Source organism: Sesamum indicum, linkage group LG9, assembly GCF_026168435.1.
Source record: "Sesamum indicum cultivar Baizhima isolate 11 linkage group LG9, ASM2616843v1, whole genome shotgun sequence".
Taxonomy (NCBI): Eukaryota; Viridiplantae; Streptophyta; class Magnoliopsida; order Lamiales; family Pedaliaceae; genus Sesamum; species Sesamum indicum.
The window spans coordinates 7,553,594-7,571,906 of NC_142665.1; the positions used below are offsets into that span (position 1 = coordinate 7,553,594).

An 18,313-nucleotide genomic window follows, 5' to 3' on the forward strand; every position below is an offset into this window, starting at 1 on the left:
TATTAGAAATGAACACACAACAGCAGGAATTTGTAAGTAGCACCAACACTAGTACTTTAGGTTAGCAAAGAGTTCCACAAGCCTCAGTAGAATAGGCTGCTTAGAAGGAAAGACAGCAAAATATTACACATACATACGCGATTACATAACTCAACGTTCGGATTTCAGTCCTCCAGAATATGATGTCGCTCAAATTCAATAACATTCTCACTCAGAGCGCTGAGAGTGGCGTTAGATGTCTCATTATTGCTACGGCATTGCTGGAGTTGTTCCCTTAGAATGCGAACGAGCTCATTCAGCCTCTGGATGTGCTTCTCCTGTGATAAGATAATCTGCACAAGAGGGTGAATAGAGGTCACATGACTCAGATATAACATGTTAATGGCCCGAGAAATGTCATATCGTTGCAGATGTTTTCCCATGCAGAGTTGTCAAGTTTTATTGTTAGTAGATAATCAACAAGCGATAGTAAGGGTAATATTCATAGCGACGACTATGGATCAAGGTATACAATGCTGTTTATAAATTAATAGTATAAATTTTAGATGTCATGGAAGACATTGCTGGTGGTAACGAAGATTTGGAGTTTTTGAGGGCAATATAGTTTGAACAGTACAATGCAAATTGGTACACAGCCTAGTGATAATCTTCGACCACATTTTACAGGAAATAACTTTCCAAGATGTCAGGAGACCTTCAAACACATCAATAGGAAACAGAGATACTATCTTTCGACATTAGTTTTCCCCCTACACCAATGAAATTACGTTCTTCCTAAAGGCTACCGACGTAGTTTCAGTTGAGACGTAGCAAATAACTTCTCCAACTATTGATTGGCTGGAATGACCTCTACCCATGCTTCTTTAACACAGAGCTCTAACACTTACTCTTCTAACACTGTTCGACATTCAATATAGCAAATAGAGAAACAAGGGTTAATTACAATGATTCCTTATGAAAGTCGGCATAATTAATGACAATATCTGACCCCCTTGGAAATTATGTTTTCCCCCTCTAAGTTTTCACATTAAATAAAAATGAAAGAGAAAAGAAGGATACAACCTTACAGTACCTCCCTTTTGAGAGATTGGATATAGAACAACTGCACCCTTATGTTTATGGAAATAGGAATAGTAACAACCCACCAAATTTCCAGACACTACTACACGGCCAAACGAACTGAGATGCTATGGAAACATTATAAACTTGGAGTGGAGTTTTGGTAATTTCAGAATCAGGAGAGCTGTAGTAAATAATAATACCAAGTTACTAACTCATATTAGGTTCAATGAAATTAACACTAGAAACAATTCAAATATTCTACCACCCTGCACCCCCACACCCTACCCCAACTGAGTGCACATGTGGAAGAGGCATTTTCATTTCTACCAAGACTCAGTTCCTACTGCCGCAGCAGTTGGGATATTACAACTAATGCTATCGGAATCATATGTTTCATTAACATTGTACTAATTGGTTACACATCGATAAAGTACATAGTACATCAACCTACGGTGAATCCACAGGAAAATCCCAATAATTCTGGATATTCATTTGGAAGCTGAGCTGACGATTATGTTGTTTGAAAAATTCTATACACTGGATATTCATTTGGAAGCTGAGCTGACGATTATGTTGTTTGAAAAATTCTATACAGCATGTGCTCAATGAGAAAAAACAAGTGGACCATGAAAAAGTGACTTAACATGAGCACAAGTGGTGAAAACATAGTGATGCAGTATAAGTTGCGTCATTTTTTGAAAATACAAAGCGTCGTGCTGTAGAAGAAGGTTATAACTTAGGCCGAGGTTAGTCTCCTACAGCTTTGCATAGATAAATGCCACAAAGTATGCTACCTATGGAAAATTTGAAGCCTATCACACAACCCATACACCATAATGTCAGGAAGTACAGACAACACAGGAGTGGCTTTCTTTCGTTGTGGTGGCTTTCGTGTAACATCACAAACCACGTGTAACGGTATGCACAGCTGGAAATCCCGGAAGCCATGGACATTAAATTTGGTTCACACAGAAACAAATTCACATGCAGAACAAATATAACCTTTACCTCAATTCCCTGGCCTTTTTGCATGCCAGCCAATTACAAGGAAAAAAAATACATAAGATATTTATGCGGACACCAAGATATCGACAAACTTATAACAACCGTTCTGACTAAATAAATGCGATACGAAGAGATCAGAGAGAAGCTACAATTACCTTCTCCTTGACAGTTTCTTCTCTATTGGAAACTTGTGGCTGCTTCTGTGGCTCCCTTGGACTTGTATCCACATCACTTACAAATTGTTGTCTCCATTCAATTTGGGACATGATTACCAATATCAGCAACACGAAAACAAGCAGCATCGGCCTCGACATGATTCCTATCTCCTCTCACAAAACCTAAGCAAAAATTAAAAGAAAAAATGAGCACAAATTTCACAACACAGACGACACAAAGCAATGTATAAGCTACAAATACATTAATCCCTTATCAAAAACACACATGGTCCATTATATATAGAAAATATATTCACTCAACACCACAATTGCTTGTTATCCCAGGAAAATAGTTCAAGATAATCAAAGCCCAATACGAAATTGCGTTTCTCATCACTCTTCCAGCAACATAAATATTTCATTCCCCAATTCTTGCACTTCATGCTCCACATTTTCAACTTAAATAACTCGCAATACTCGAAAGCAAGAATCCACATGAAAATTAAGAACAGCATGCCCAATTCTGCGTACATTTCAAGCTCAACGCCTTCAAACAGAAAAAGGGTTTTATAGAACACAAATTTCCCGGTCAAGATTAACAAAAAAATCGATGCTTAGCTTCAAAGTATACAAACTCATTTTTCTGTTCTATCCTATATTTTCCAGGGAAACCCTGATACACAATTTTCCAGAAAATATCAGAAGAAATGAAGTAAAAGAAAGAACTTACAGATCAGAGCTCAACTTGGAGACGAACAGCATCTGAATGAAACGGTCGAATAAAGAAACTCGTGAAATAGTATTCTGAAAAAACCGTATTCCTTGTTTGGTTACAGGGTTTTACCAAGATTGGCTGTTTTGTTCGACGGAAAGACAATGCCGCCGTCAACTGCCTTTTTCTGTAAGGTGAAAACTTAAAAGTGAAAGCAAGCGATCAAAATTATTACCGAATCTGATTACGACAAATTGTGGAGTTAAAGAGATTGTCAAAGGTCAGTAATGGCAGGAGAACTACCAACACAGAATTGGGTTTCGCGGATTCCAGGAGATGATTCTTCCACTCTCTCTCTCTCTCTCTCTAGATATATATTATCATTATTATTATTATTATTATTATTATGAGAAAAGCGCATAGAAAAATGATCTACGGTTTTGCTGTTCTTCTGAGGAGAATCAGACGTGCGGTTTTCCACTCAATAAATTATGGGTGATCAAAAAATTTTCAAAACGCCCAGAGTTGTCCCATTTTTTTTTAATCAAATTGCTTTTTAAAATTTATTTTTTAATCGTAATTCTAAATTTAAAGTAAAATTGCACCTTACTATTAAATTTGATTTTAATTTATAATTTAAAAAATCATTAAAAATCGAACCGTACCACTAAATATATAATTAAAATTTTAAATTATATATATAATAATTCAATAAAATAATTAATTTTTTAGAAGAATTTCATATTCAAATTATATAACCTCAAAATTCATATGATATCAAAGATCAAATTATTAAACCTATTTAATGATTGTCTAAATTTTTTATTCATCTTTTCTCCCTCTTTTCTCTCCACTATTTCTTTGTTCTGTCTTTTATCTCTATTATCTCTAGAATCGATCATTGACATTTATTTGATTAAAACTATGATTGGTATGCAGGAATGGAGTGGGAATGAAATTGACATTTCTAACTTCATATGTATTGGCATAATTAGGTATAACTAATGAAAAGACTTGGTGATTCTATAGAAATCCTTATTCCGTTAAGAACGGGAATAGTGATTCCATCCCCATACCATGATATTATTTGTTCCTATTATGTTGGAAATACAACATTTTTTTCTTTTGACAAAATTATCCAAATAAACCAAAACAAATCCTACGTCTTTCAGGTCATAGAATTCAAGAAAGAGGTGCAGTACTGTTCCTTAATTTGGCCTCCACTTCACTTGAGATGAAAATAATGAATAAAGCTGTCTAAATGAAAAACCATTAATTTTACACATCATTCATGCAAATTGCAATGAAACCCAATACATGGATCCATCTAATCCTCAATATCAATCGCTTATTATCTTAAGCTCTAAAACAAGCAACATATCTATCTCTATCCTGATTAATAATGAAGCCAAATTACTCTATCAAATTTTCCAGCTGATCAAGCTTCCAATTTAATCTGCTATTTTTGGGGCATCAATCTGGCCTCCTCACATCCTCCTTACAGGGACTTCTCAAGGGGTTTTGAACCAAGTCAAACACTATACTTGGACAACCTATTCACTATTAAAGATCTAGGGGTTGCTTTAGCTAGAGGAGTTAAGATATACTTCATCGATTATGAAGTATGTCCACACTCCATGAAAGATCCAATTTTCAGCTGAATATTTGGTAGTGCGCAAGTTAGGCGTTTGGATAGCAACTAAACATAGGTTCATATTATGTTAAGAGCGATGACACGCCCAAGTTGTGTGAGAGTTCCATCATAATATACATTCATAATACATGTGCTCTGAAACAACCTCTTATAGGAAGTGACTGAATGGTCTATACTTCCTTACTATGCGAGCCCATATTGTTTATTGTACCATTTGAGATTTTGGATGATATCATGAGGTGTAAGCTTGGTGACGCTATATTAGCATGATATCCAATAGCCATGATTGATTCGGACTGTCAGAGCATGTCTAGAAGCTGTCAAGTCCGAGCTGATTGGTATTAGAGTCCAAGAAAGAACTAAATTGGTAGCACTTGTGTTCAATTTTTCATAGCTCGGGCGACTGTGTTGGAAAATGTCTAACCTGTCATGAACATAAATACATATTTGAGTGAGTTAAGCACGCTCTACTTATTAAGGGATCTAGAGATGGTTAATTAAATAAGACCATATAGTTTGGGGTACATAATGAGTTGTCGAGTTATAGGGTTATGTTAGTTCGATTATCACAACATGGCCTCCATTGTATGTGAATTGCTTTGGTTCTCTAACTTGCTTCGTGATTTTCACATTCCAATTCAGTAGCCTATTCCTTTTTGGTGCAACAACAAAGCTACTCTCCATATAGCTGCTAAACTAGTCTTGGATGAGCGTACCAAGTACCTTGACATTGATTGTCACTTGGTGCGCACGAGATCAATTCAAGTGTAGCTTCATCAATCCCTCCTCCATCCACGGTCCTGATCAACCATCCGATCTTTTCACTAAGTCCCTCGTAGTGCCCATATTCTCCCGTTTGCTGTCCTTGAGGAGTTATGGCATGAGTTGCAGGTGTTGGAGTCTGTTATTGTATTTTTGTAATTTTTTTTATTTATTAAAATAAATAAGCCTGTTTTTAATATTATTTTGTTTTCTGTATTTTGTATTTTTTTAATGAATCAGTTACAATATTCAATTTATTAGAATATCAAAATATGATGTGGATTAAGTATATAAATAATCTCATATTCAAGCAAAAATAAAAATAAAATTTTAATACCAAAAAAATAGATAAATATGAACAGATAAATAGTAGGCCATCACCATATCATATCATTGAGAAACAAAACAAAAAACTGCAGAGCAAAGGTGTAAGTTTTAGTACAATCCCAATCCCAATCCCAATCCTTGGGAGGGTTAGACTTAATTAGATGGATCTTATTGTAATTATTATTAGACTTTAGTTTTGCATTTCCCTGTTTTCTATTGTAATGATTAATTTCGAATTCATATCAACAACAGCTCTATTTTTTAATACATTTGATTGTCTATGTATGGCTGATGCAGTGATTAAAAAACTCAAACGCACTGTCGGAAAAGTCAGCTGTATTATGGGACATTTATTAACGGGTTACTTAACAATTAAAAAATACCAACTTGCTTAATAATCATCAGACCAGAAAGTATTTTTGGAGCTTCCTAGAATGTCCCGGGTGTCATACCCTACTCACACTCATAAATTAATTTTAAGATCCACACTCATTATAAAAATATAGATCAATTGATTTATCTTCGAGTGAACAACTATAAAAAACTTAAAATATCATAATATTATTTAACATGTAATACTTTCATAAGATTATTTTATAAATGGTATAATAAATGTATATTATTTGAAAAAAATTATAAAAGAGAGAGCTATTTGTAAATTGGTCTTACCAATTTTGAATTTATTGATTAATTATGTGTAAAAATAGAAAATTTAAAAACAAAAAAGAAATTTAACTTATTTAGTACGATTTGCAAAAAAAAAAATATTCAGCAAAAAAAAAGAAAGAAAAGAAAATCGAATTTGGATGTGACCGGATCCAAACATTGGATTTGATCGGGTCCAGAGACCCATGGGTCTTGAGTGGGGTTCAATAAATTTTATTTTTATTTTTATTTTTATTTTTTGCAAATAAATGAAATTCAATGAACTGAGTAAATTTAACTCTAAATTAATTTATTTGAGTGTTTTTCAAGTTTACCTACCCATTGACAAACTTATCAAACAATATCCCTATCATGGCCAGCTTTTAGGTTTTATCTAATTATATGTACAATATAGTCTAATAATGTTAGTACTATTTCTTTTCATTAATAATTAATGACTTGAATAATATGTGTGAAGATGAGTGGGTTCATAGTCTTCTTGGTTGCTCCCACGTCCCAAAATAATGCATCATGCATTGCTGCAATAACTCTCTATAATGTGTCTGTGACTGTGTGTATTTGTGTGTTCTTGAGGAGCTAAGAGATGGCTGCTTATGCTGCTCTGCTTTCACTCCTCCAAACACTAGACAACTTCCCTCGACCTTTCCAACAAACCACGTCTCGTCTTCATGACAAACTTTGCTGCTTGCTACTGATTCTTGAAGATTATTCAAGAAATTACTCATCAATCAAGCATTTGGATTTGGAAGCCCAAATCAGAGACGCATCACATGAAGCACAAGATATGGTAGAATCCCATATTTCAGCACAATTTCCCTGCAAATCTGAAGATGGGGGAATGTTTCGGAAGATGATTTCCAGTCTCCAAGACATGTTTTCTTTTGCCTTGTATCCACGCCAAACATTTGACTATACACATCAAGATTTCGACTTGGAATTCAGAGGATGCTTCGAGAAGGTAATAGACGAATTTGATTCAATTTTGGAAGCTCTGTCTAAGATCAAGGATGGGAGAGAAGAAGAAGCTTCGAGAACGAGGAATTCCTCGTTCGCTAGTTCATCTACATTTGTTGCCGGTGTGAAGAGAGAGCCGGTGGGACTTGATCAGGATTTGATGTGCATGAAAGAGTGGTTAACTGCTTCACTGTCCAAACTCGACATCATCTCAATAGTGGGGATGGGTGGTATCGGGAAGACCACTCTTGCGAGAAATCTCTATAGTGACTCGCTTATTGAATATTATTTTGACATTCGTGCCTGGGTAGTTTTATCGCAGGACTACGACGCGCGGTTAATGTTCAGGAGTCTCGTATGTTGCACAGGAGAGCCTAATGGTGAATTGAATCATAAGAGCATTGAAGAATTAGCTGAGCGTTTGTACAAAAATTTGAAGGGTAGAAGATACCTGGTTGTGATGGATGATGTTTGGGATACTAAAGTTTGGGATGATGTCAAAAGGTTCTTTCCAGATGACAATAATGGTAGCAGAATCATTTTGACTAGTCGTCAATCGGAGGTAGCTATTTATGCCAACTCTAGTAACTCTATTCATCAAATGAGACTTCTTAGTCCGGATGCAAGTTGGGATCTACTGCGTAAGACGGTGTTTGGGGAGAAAGACTGCCCTTCTACGCTAGAGACGATTGGACAGAAGATTGCACATAATTGTAAAGGGCTTCCGCTTGCAATTGTCGTGATCGGTGGTCTCCTATCCAAAGACAGCAGGGCGCAGAAAGACTGGGAGTGCATTGCTGAAGATGTAAAGTCGGCAATAGGTAGAAATGATGGTGATGATTTCATGGAGATTCTATCTTTAAGTTATAATTCCTTGCCTCATCACCTAAAAGCATGTTTCCTTTATATGGGCGTGTTCCCTGAAGATTATGAGATATTTGTCACCCAACTCATCAAGCTCTGGATAGCTGAGGGATTTGTGAAACCTCCAACCCCTAAAAGCTTCGAACAAGTGGCAGAAGATTATCTCAAGGATCTTGTGGACAGATGTCTTATTCAGGTTCAACGGAGAACTTATACCGGTGAGATTAAAACCTGCACCATCCATGATATGTTGAGGGAGTTGTGCATGAAAAAAGCTCATGATGAGAAACTTTATCAGATAATGAACACGCATAGTCGTGTGTTCCCACGAGGCAGAAACGATCAACGCCGGTTTAGTATTCATGGAGGTACTTTTGGTCATCGTACAAATGATTGTGATTCGTATGTCCTTTCTCGTTCTCTTCTCTATTTTTGTTATGGTCCCGGCCATAGTCTGTTAGTATCTTTTACTACAAGTTGTAGACTGCTCAGGGTATTGGATGTGCTCACAGTTAGATTCTATGACTTCCCAGTTGGCATAATGGAGCTAGTCCATTTAAGGTACCTTGCTCTCACCTGTAACGGCAGGGACGAGTTGCCTGCATCAATTTACAAACTTGGAAATCTTCAAACTTTAATTGTGTACAGAGGGGATATCCCATATCCCCTCTGGTTTGCCCGCGACATGTTTTATATAACATTAAACATCTGGAAAATGCCACAACTGCGACATCTTATGCTTGAGAGAGGTTTCTTGCCTTATCCTTTCCTAGAGCCAGTAGTGAAAGATTCAGTTGTTTTGGAGAACCTACAAACACTTACAGGAGTAATAGATCTCAGATGTACCAAGGAGGTCTGCGCCATCATGCCAAATCTAAAGAAACTGGGAGTTTCTTATATTTCTTACATCGATGACAGTGAAGACAAATGGTCATCATATGAATTCAACAATTTTCTCTACCTGCACCAACTTGAAACATTGAAGTGCCGTTTCATTACCAAGGATCCTCTAGCTAACAAGCTTTTGCCAGTGAGCCTAGCTTTCCCTCCGAATCTCAAAAAGCTAACGCTCAGCGGTTGTAGAATTCCTTGGGAGAAAATGCCGGTTGTTGGTATGTTGCCCAATCTTCAAGTACTAAAACTGAGAGATCATGCCTTTGAAGGCTCAACGTGGGAACCACACGAAGGGGAATTCAGTAAATTAAAGTTTTTGCTCATTGATGTGAGTAATTTGGTGCATTGGAGAGTTAACGACACACATTTCCCCCAACTTCAGCACTTACGTCTCAGTTGTTGCTTCTCTTTAGAGGAACTACCTCTTGAAATTGGGGACATTCCAACACTTGAAATGCTTGAGTTGTATGAATGTAGCCCATCTGTCGAGGCCTCAGCGATGCTAATACAAGAGGAACAGGAGAGCATGGACAACTACGGGCTTAGAGTTCATATCAAGTCCTCCTCCTTTGAAAACGACAACGCCAGCACCTCTCTACGAAAGGTAACTAACTTGCCTATCAAATCTAGTACTACATCAGCAGCTAGTTGAACATCAGATCCATCATCAGCTTTTTACTTCTTTTTCTATTTATAACTGCAGGTAAATAATATGACTAAGTTTGAACGGCAACGGATGATGATGGTTCGAGGAGGAGGAGGACAATTCCTGCGAAAGTTGAGAGAATGAGAAGGTATGACATGCAATTCCTTGATAACAATCACTCAACTGAGATGGATGTCATTCTTTTACTTTCAATATTTGTACCAATTCGTTCTTATCAACCGAGCCAGCTAACAAGTTCTGGTAACAAGTTAAGCAGACAGATCCAGGTAGAATTTGGTTGAGTATATGATTTGTTTATTAGGTAGAGTCGTGTTTATGATTTCAGTAACAATTTTCAGATATCCCTTATTGCTGGGGAAAATTGTTGCAGTGCACTATGGAAGAGGCTGGAGCTTACTTAGTTTTTATTATCATTTGAATTTTTTTGTAAGGTTTACTGTTTTGAATTGAACGTTGTAGCTTTATACATTTCAACGATATGCTGTTATTTTATGTCCGGTGATTTTTGACAAATTATTATGGTGGAATTGCAATTTACCTTCCTGTGATATACGAAATAGGTAATTAGCCTCCTTGTAAAAAATAAAATAGTAATTTACCCCCCTCAATATTTAAAATAGATACAAAATATCCCCCTTCACGTGTATAGCGTTGTGCACGCACGATATAAATCAACTACTCATATTTTATCTATAGTAATTTGTGGTCCAAATCATATGTTACTTAATTGATGGACAATACCTTGTCCTTTCAAATCAACGGTTGAAATTTAATCTCATACGTATTAGTTATATATAAAATTTATAAAAATATAAAAATACAAATAATTAAAAGAAAAGGAAAAAAAAAAAAAGCAAAAATGGCCATCTTCCTCAAGCAGCCCCTCCCCCCAGCTCCACCTCTCCCTCCCAGCCCCGACCCCGTCCCTGCATCCCCAAGCCCGCCTGCGTCCTCGCCTTCCCAGCCCCCCCCCCGCGTCCCCGCCTCCTCATCCTCGCTCGCGCCTCCGCCTCCCTACCCCTCCCGCGCCCCCGCCTCCTACCGCCACCCCTTATTTTTCTGTATTTTTTTTACTTTTTAAATACTGTATATATATATACACATGTGTGTGTGTACATTTTATGTATTATTAGTTATATAAATTTATTTTTATAATTTTATAAATTTATAATAAATTTGAGGCATTAATTTAATTTAGATGATTTTTATATCAAATATAGATCGTTGATTTAAAAATAAAATAAAATAGACCATCGATTTGTTTATTATATCTGGACTGTTGATATATATATATAACAAGATTTAATGATTTCTGATTAAGGGTATATTTTAAAGCAAAAAATGAAGCAGATCGCACTCAACGCACGTGCACATCACTCACATGAAGAGGGTATTTTGCATATTTTTTAAACATAGAAGGAGGTAAATTGCTATTTTATTTTTCACAAAGGGACTAATTGCCTATTTTCTGTACCATAGGTAGGTAAATTGTAATTTGCCCCAAATTATTAATTTTTAAATAACTATTTGAGGTAAAGATGCTCTACATTAATGTCAGGAATAATTATATTGTCATCTCTTAAAATTTAGTATAATTATATGTACATTATTTATGGTTTGGAAAATTACATCTAGTACCCTTTACATTTACATCCATCTAACAAATAAGTTACTTCTTTAGTCAAAATTCAAAGAATTTCTTGATATTAACAAAAAAAGAAAAACTGAATGAAAATTAATATTTACTGTCGATTGACTTATTGCAAGTTAAATAATTTTTTCTAACTAAACTATCCTATACCTTCTCACATGCTTAATAAGTAAAGGCATATGAGAATAATTTGATCATAAAAATATTTATTTGACTTTTAATAAATCAGTAACGAAGCAATCGGGGATAAATATAGATTTTTCTTGGGATAATTTCGGTGAATTTTAACTTTCTCAAAGGTACTAAATGTAATTTTTTAGACCACAAGAAGTCGATGTGTAATTACACCAACTTTAAAAAAAACAAAATGTAATTATCCCTTAATGTTAGTATATGTTGGATTATAAACATGGAAAATGTCATAGCCGGTCTTGTTATTATTAATGACAAGAATTATATATAAAATTTTAACCATAAATGATTGGTGAAACATTTATAGTGACAACTCACATATTTCTAACCTGAAAACGGACAAGTTTTGTAACTTTACTGATGTAATTTCATCGTAGTAAATTGCAACTATAAACCTGGTTGACGTAAATCGCGACAATAGAACAAGCAATAGTAATATCGCAAAAGAACCAGGCTGATTAAAGCTACTCAAGAAATAAAATGACAAAGAGAACTAATCCTAAAAGAGCTTAATTGGGAAACATCATTTTGCATCATAAATATTCCAAGAAAATCTGTCAGCAAGACTGCTCCAAAAGGAGAATTCCAGTACAAGATTGTTCTATCTCAACTGTAAATGTCCAAGAAAAAAAATATTTGACTCTGTCTCGAACAAAGATCACAAGCACTAGCAGAATTGAACTGAAAATCTGTATTCAGGACATGTAAAAGGCCTATAATTCCAACTAAAATCCAGTCCACAATATATAACAATTCAAAAGAACTCGGTCCTCTGTTAATGTTTCAACATTTCCATCAGCGTCAATCTAGGAGTGCATATGCTACAGCTTGCTTACGCTTGTCCCGACAGTTTCATCTCTCTTGAGGAGTATCTCTCTGAACGCCATTGGGGACATGAGTCTCAGAATTTAAGGTCTCGGATTTCTTGCGTTTTGCGCTCGACTTCTTTTGTTTTTGGCTCGCGGGACTTGCGGAACTCTGCAAAACAAATATATACCATCTTGGTTCAGAGAAAGAACAAAAGATTTAACCACCATAAAGTACAGTGAAATTGATGTATTAATTTATATCAAAGGGAAAAACCTCAACCAACGAAATTTTTTTACGTACCCCAGCATCTGCTTCAGAAGTCGACTTCCTCTTTGGTTTACCTCCCGTTTCTAAATAATGAAGCACCTCAACCTTTGAACGGAATTTGCGTTGTCCCGATGGTTCAACATAATACTGCAAAATGTGGATATCCAACACGTGTTTATTTAGTAGTTTCATCGACGATCATTGAACGACCAAAGAGAAAATATTATTTCCATGTACATCATAATTAGCAAATAATATAACATAATAATTAACTTAATCATAGTATTTTAACCTATCATTGCATGCTGATCTCCGCTGGCGATTTTTCACCAGACACCTAATATTATAGTTACAAGTGAGGAGTTCAAGAGAGCAAAGGAAGAGATCCCAGAAAAACACTCACAATCCAACTTCAGGTCATACTACTATGCTGATCTTGGACAGGCATACTTGAAATGCAGACAAAAGTGTACATTTAATTTTACATCTATGTTTGTTGAAACATAAACATGCAATAAGACCAAGTACATAGTAGAAACATTTCCCAATAAGCATTGATGCTCCAAGATAAGGAAAAGGAAAGAGCAAAAAGGGAGTGCTTTTGGCAGTTGTGTCAACAAATGGAGTATTTTTTATTAAAAGTCTAAAAGCAATAAAATCATGCAATTGATTTTCTGGATATCAATGTGACCCAACATGCTCCCCTTAGGTGAACAAATATGAAAATTATTAGACAAAGCACCATCAGCATTACGTAGCATACATGCAAACAAGTGCCGTGCAAATTTACAAGTGAATGATTGGCAGTTTTCCTCAATTTGACCTCCAGTTCCCTCAAATGTTATTAGTCATCGCACGAAAATAATATCGGTACTGTTAATGTTTCAATTCAGATGTTATTAATCATCGCATGAAAATAATATCAGGTCCTGTGAATTTTTATCCAAACAAAACATTGTTTTAGATAACATTCGTGCAGAGAAACCCATTATTACATGGATCCAATATATAATTTCAAACATTTATCACCTTTAATTCTAAAAGAGGCAACATATCTATCTCTGTCATGATTAATAATGAGACAAGTTACTCTATCAACTTTTTCTGCTAATCCACCAGCGGATCAACCTTCCAACTTAATCTCCAACTTTTGGGGCACCTATCTGGCGTTAACGAGTTTAGCAGAGAAAGATTTCACCCCTCTTTTAGGCTCTTGTAACAGAGATCTAACATGCATTTACTCAAGGAATCAATCTTTATTTGGCTGTTTGCATAATGTGTAGCTTAACACTTTCAGACTCCAGTACATTAAGCTTGATCTTTTCAACATTCTCATCAATGGAGACGGTCAAACAAAATTTCCTCCCGTGTGATCAATTTAAGATCTAATAAAGATGGTAGGTGGCATAAAACAACTGCACCCGACTCATGTCATGACCTAGACTCTGAAAATCAAAGAACATTAAAGAGTTTCACCAAAACAGGAGTAACATGTAGAGTATGAGAGATTTCATCCCAGTTGCTTGTAGTTGAAAATGGCAAAAGATGTCACGAAGACTGGGAAGTAATCGGCAAAAAGGCATTCAGAAGGTCAAATCATCAGACAGGGCCGAAGCAAGAGTGACAAATTTGATGGACCAAAGAAGAAGGATGAAGCTCTTTGAACGATCCATAAGCATCTCCACAAGATTTTAAATAGACAAAATGTATCAATAGAGACAGCTGAACATCTACACAAAGAAATTGCCAAACAGTCCAAGTTAACTGCGCTACAAACGGTTCTGAGATCACAAAAGTGGTCATAATAAACAAATCAAAATCTCACTCCGAAAGCACAAATGTCGACAAAATCTCCCTCCATCCCACAATGAAAACTCCCATTCGACCCAGATCCAAGTTTTAGGTGAGAGTTAATAAATTGAAGTATTGTATATGTTTCATTATTGTCCTTGAAAGTAATGGTTGAGAGTTGGTGTCACATCATTCCTTTAGTTGAGGTGATAATTCTGGAAAAATGGAGTCTTATTTTGGGACATCTCAAATTTGGGTAGTGGGAGTACGTTAAACAGTATTCACATGGAATCCATCAAGTCCTCACATGCTTAGTCTGCGAGTGAAAGAAAGCTTTTTATATTTGAGTTTGTCTTAACTTTGGAAGTTGTCGGGGCCTGGCATGCTTACGCCACTTTTAACTTTGGTAATTGGGCTTCCTTACAGAGAGGCTGATCAGCTTTTAAACAATGTCGTTATCAAAACAAAAAGTGCTAAAATAACACAGTGCACCAACTCTTAGAATGACATAATCAGTCTGATACTGTCTCATAGTTGTACTTACCCATGAATTCCATTATCAAAAGAAATACAACATATTATCTATTCCAGTGTTACCCTCAACCAACAAAGAGGAATGTATGATGGCAATTGAAGAGGTAATTTTGGTAAAAGAAAAAGAAGTACTTTAGGTCTCAACTTATTAAAAAAGATCCTAATCAGAACATTAAAAAATGTTTTAAAAGCAGAAAAAAAAGATCCTTATCATGCCATGCCAATCACTATACTATAAGAATCACCTGGAATGTACAATCCATCTGAGTAACATCCAACATCATCAACCACAACACAAAATGATAAATCATAAAAGAAGTTTTGTGCTAAAGACTCCTCACATGACGAATGTACCAAATCAAATACTCATCCTTCTACCAACTATGAATAGATAACAAGATCTAGCTTGGTCAGCTCACTCATCTCAAGTCAATCAGGAGGAAATATGAGTTGTTCCATGAGCAACACAAACATATTACTTAATTGTTTGGATAACTACTTTCTCTTTATGCACATAACACGATTACCTATGGATCTCCGGGAAAACAAACTGTCAACATCAAAGTGAAGATATACAATTGAACATGAAGAAGCACAATCAACATTATAACAGATAAAAGCACGTGTGCATGAACACACCTCAACAAAGCCACATGCAAAAAACATTTAAATACTCTCTAAATGTAATTAGTGGTGCTCCAAGTAGTTTATGAAGACTTACATCTTGCATGTATGATATATCAAGTCTAGCACATAGAAAAGTACGTGTGTCAACCATTTCTATGAACATAACTCCAGAACTCGCTAACCAAGGGCACCAAAAGAAAGGGAAGTCGTTAATGAGTTTATGACTTTCAAGAATTAGGAAACTAGTGACCTCATGAAAGATTAGATAGTTTACACTATTTCTGGATGCTAACTAGAAATGATGCAAACTACTCAATAATTGAATCGAAACCAATAGTCTAATAGACACAAGATTAATTTGCTATCTAGAGCAGATGTAGTTGAATCTTTAGTGTACTTTCAATTGTCTAACAAGCAATGAGCTTGACTGCATGACTCCGACACCAAATTAACATGGACTTGAACAGTTTGATCTTATTGCTCGACTTCGACTCATGCTTGGTATCTACTGTTATTCCACATAGCCCTAAAACCTAGTCATGCCAAGGCCAGCATTATTACATCAACTCCACAACAAATATAATACATACAAGTAAAAGAGAAGATCCACCCAAGAACCAGCTTACACACATTGAAGCATCCCCAAATAACAAATTGCAATATTCATCATTCCGCATACAGGCATAACGCCGGTATCTCTTCTCCTCACTCAAACCAATACAACCAACTTTAAGACACATAATCAATGGCCATAAATTCTTTCAAGAGTATGCATAGAGAGAAAGAAGAAACCTACTCGATCGATAAGTCCAGCGGTAGCTCCAGAAGCTCGGACTCTCAAATCAATCTGCCAGTCCTCTGGCAACCAGCTCGGCCTCTTCGACATCTCCTCCGGGTTTCTCCTCCTCACCGACCGAGGTGCGGCCTCCGCCGAGTTCTCGGAAGGTGCCAACATGGAAATGGGCTCTGCCGCAATAACCACCCCCGGCCCGAACTCCACGCTGGGGGCCGGTTGACATTGGTGGTGTTGGGGGGACTCAGCCCCGGTGTCGTGGCGGTCGGGGTCGATGAAGGAGCCCGAATCCAATAGCGGGTCGGGTGGAATCGAGTGGGCGGGTAGCTCAGTGGGGGTGCCGGCGGGTTGAGGGTTGGGGTTAGGGAGCTGGGGTTCGGACATTGGGATCGAGTTCGGAGAAGCTGAGGGAAAGGGGGAGAGTGTGAGCAAACGTTTGAATAAGCGATGACTAAAAATGAAGGGGAAAAAAGCAACAATAATTCCTTAATTTCTGCGTCGCCCTCACCCTCGCGTGCTAAATCTATTGGACATTTTCACTAAAGTTTCTATATCATATCATATGTACAATACTTTTGACTATCTTGGATAAAACTACATTTATTTTTTCAAAATACAAACTACATTTATTTGTTCTTTGTTGAGATAGTCTAAATATGAATGTTTATGATGTTTTTTTCTTTTTTGGACATATAAATTAGTAATAATAATAGGGATTTAGGTTGTTGGTATTTGGGGTTTGTCTTAATTTACATGGGAGTAGATAATAATTATATTTTATGAATTTAAATTTATGGATTCTTAATACTAGTTATTAATCTATTTAAGTAATAATTGTTTAACTTATTACAAATTCTTAGTGGATGTTGACGATTGACATGACATTAATAGTTATCAAAGTTTTAACATCGTAAAAATTGAAAGATGAACTGGAATTCTTAGATAATCGAAGGCCTAACATGTAAAGAATTTCTTAGTATCTTGATATTTAAATCTATGACCCTTAAATAGAAATGGATAAAATATATCATCAATGTGTAAAATGTGTACAGGGAGCACTAAAAAATTATCAAAAGGTGTTTCAAGATATTTCAAGAACGCTTGTCTTATCTTGACCTACCTAATACCTCTTTTATAGAAAAGGGACGAGAGAAATTAGGGGTTTGTAGGCCATGATTCACATCGGTCAAGATTATAGTCCAATTTTTATCATGCGAGTAGATTGGTTCAATTGTATACTCAAAGGTGGGCGTTTATTTTAGAAGCAAAATGGTTTGTGCTTCAACTGGATAGGCCATTGGATTCTCACAGGCCTATCCAATGACTTGCTGATATGTTTCTTCGATGGCATGCATGTCTGACCTAAAGCCTTCATGCTAACGACACAAATTGGTATGATATTTCCCTGATGGGTTATAGATGAGCTGAGTCAATTCTAGGCTCTCAGTATGCCACGATTACGCTTGGTATTGTACTTCCCTTCTTAGACTTAAAGCATCTTGGCCGTCTTGACTTTTTCACCTGCAAACTTGGACTTTTATGAAAAAAAAAATAATAATACTGCAAATATGTGATGACCTTCTAACTATTGATCCAAACAATCCGTCGCATTCTGATTGAGTTGCATATAACACTTATTTTATCCAAATAAAAAATATAAAATTTAACACACGACAACCTTCAAATATATCTTGTAGATGTAAAAGCTTATATATTTATCTATACATTATTAAGACTAAGGGATGTTGACTAACCACTTTTGCGGTACATTATTTGTATGTACGTAACTACCTTATGGAAAAAGAAAATGGCAAGTGATTTTTTTTCCTTTTTCTTTTTTTTTTTTTTTTGGCTTTTGGTTTATTCTTTCTCATCTTCGTTGTAATTGTACTCTTGATCTCCCTACATTTCACTTCCTCTTTGTAA

At 36.0% G+C, this 18,313-nt stretch overlaps 3 protein-coding genes across 7 annotated transcripts; 1 reads left to right on the top strand and 2 right to left on the bottom strand.

Moving 5' to 3' along the window:
* LOC105171026 (uncharacterized) lies at positions 1–3,294 on the bottom strand. 3 transcript variants are annotated; one of them, XM_088884447.1, is made up of 5 exons: positions 3,238–3,294; positions 3,067–3,121; positions 2,953–2,984; positions 2,223–2,405; positions 1–332 (listed from the first exon to the last, which is right to left on the bottom strand). In XM_088884447.1, exons 4-5 carry the CDS (start codon positions 2,379–2,381, stop codon positions 165–167), a joined length of 327 nt encoding a protein of 108 aa, XP_088740573.1. In that variant the 5' UTR covers positions 2,382–2,405; positions 2,953–2,984; positions 3,067–3,121; positions 3,238–3,294; the 3' UTR covers positions 1–164. The 3 variants fall into 3 exon arrangements, with proteins under 3 accessions (XP_088740573.1, XP_020552240.1, XP_011090323.1); XM_020696581.2 differs by lacking the exon at positions 3,067–3,121 and having other exon boundaries at positions 2,953–3,026; positions 3,170–3,291; XM_011092021.3 differs by lacking the exons at positions 2,953–2,984; positions 3,067–3,121; positions 3,238–3,294 and adding an exon at positions 2,754–2,895.
* Positions 3,295–6,789: 3,495 nt separating this feature from the next.
* Positions 6,790–10,235, top strand: LOC105171027 (putative late blight resistance protein homolog R1A-3). 3 transcript variants are annotated; one of them, XM_020696566.2, is made up of 3 exons: positions 6,790–9,659; positions 9,759–9,849; positions 10,061–10,235. In XM_020696566.2, the coding sequence occupies exons 1-2, from the start codon at positions 6,927–6,929 to the stop codon at positions 9,843–9,845; spliced, it is 2,820 nt and encodes a 939-aa protein (XP_020552225.1). In that variant the 5' UTR covers positions 6,790–6,926; the 3' UTR covers positions 9,846–9,849; positions 10,061–10,235. The 3 variants fall into 3 exon arrangements, with proteins under 3 accessions (XP_020552225.1, XP_088740633.1, XP_020552224.1); XM_088884507.1 differs by having other exon boundaries at positions 10,093–10,235; XM_020696565.2 differs by having other exon boundaries at positions 9,759–10,235.
* A 1,843-nt stretch (positions 10,236–12,078) lies between these two features.
* Positions 12,079–16,874, bottom strand: LOC105171028 (methyl-CpG-binding domain-containing protein 6). Its single transcript, XM_011092023.3, has 3 exons — positions 16,391–16,874; positions 12,676–12,789; positions 12,079–12,543 (listed from the first exon to the last, which is right to left on the bottom strand). Exons 1-3 carry the CDS (start codon positions 16,769–16,771, stop codon positions 12,418–12,420), a joined length of 621 nt encoding a protein of 206 aa, XP_011090325.1. The 5' UTR covers positions 16,772–16,874; the 3' UTR covers positions 12,079–12,417.
* Positions 16,875–18,313: the final 1,439 nt, after the last annotated feature.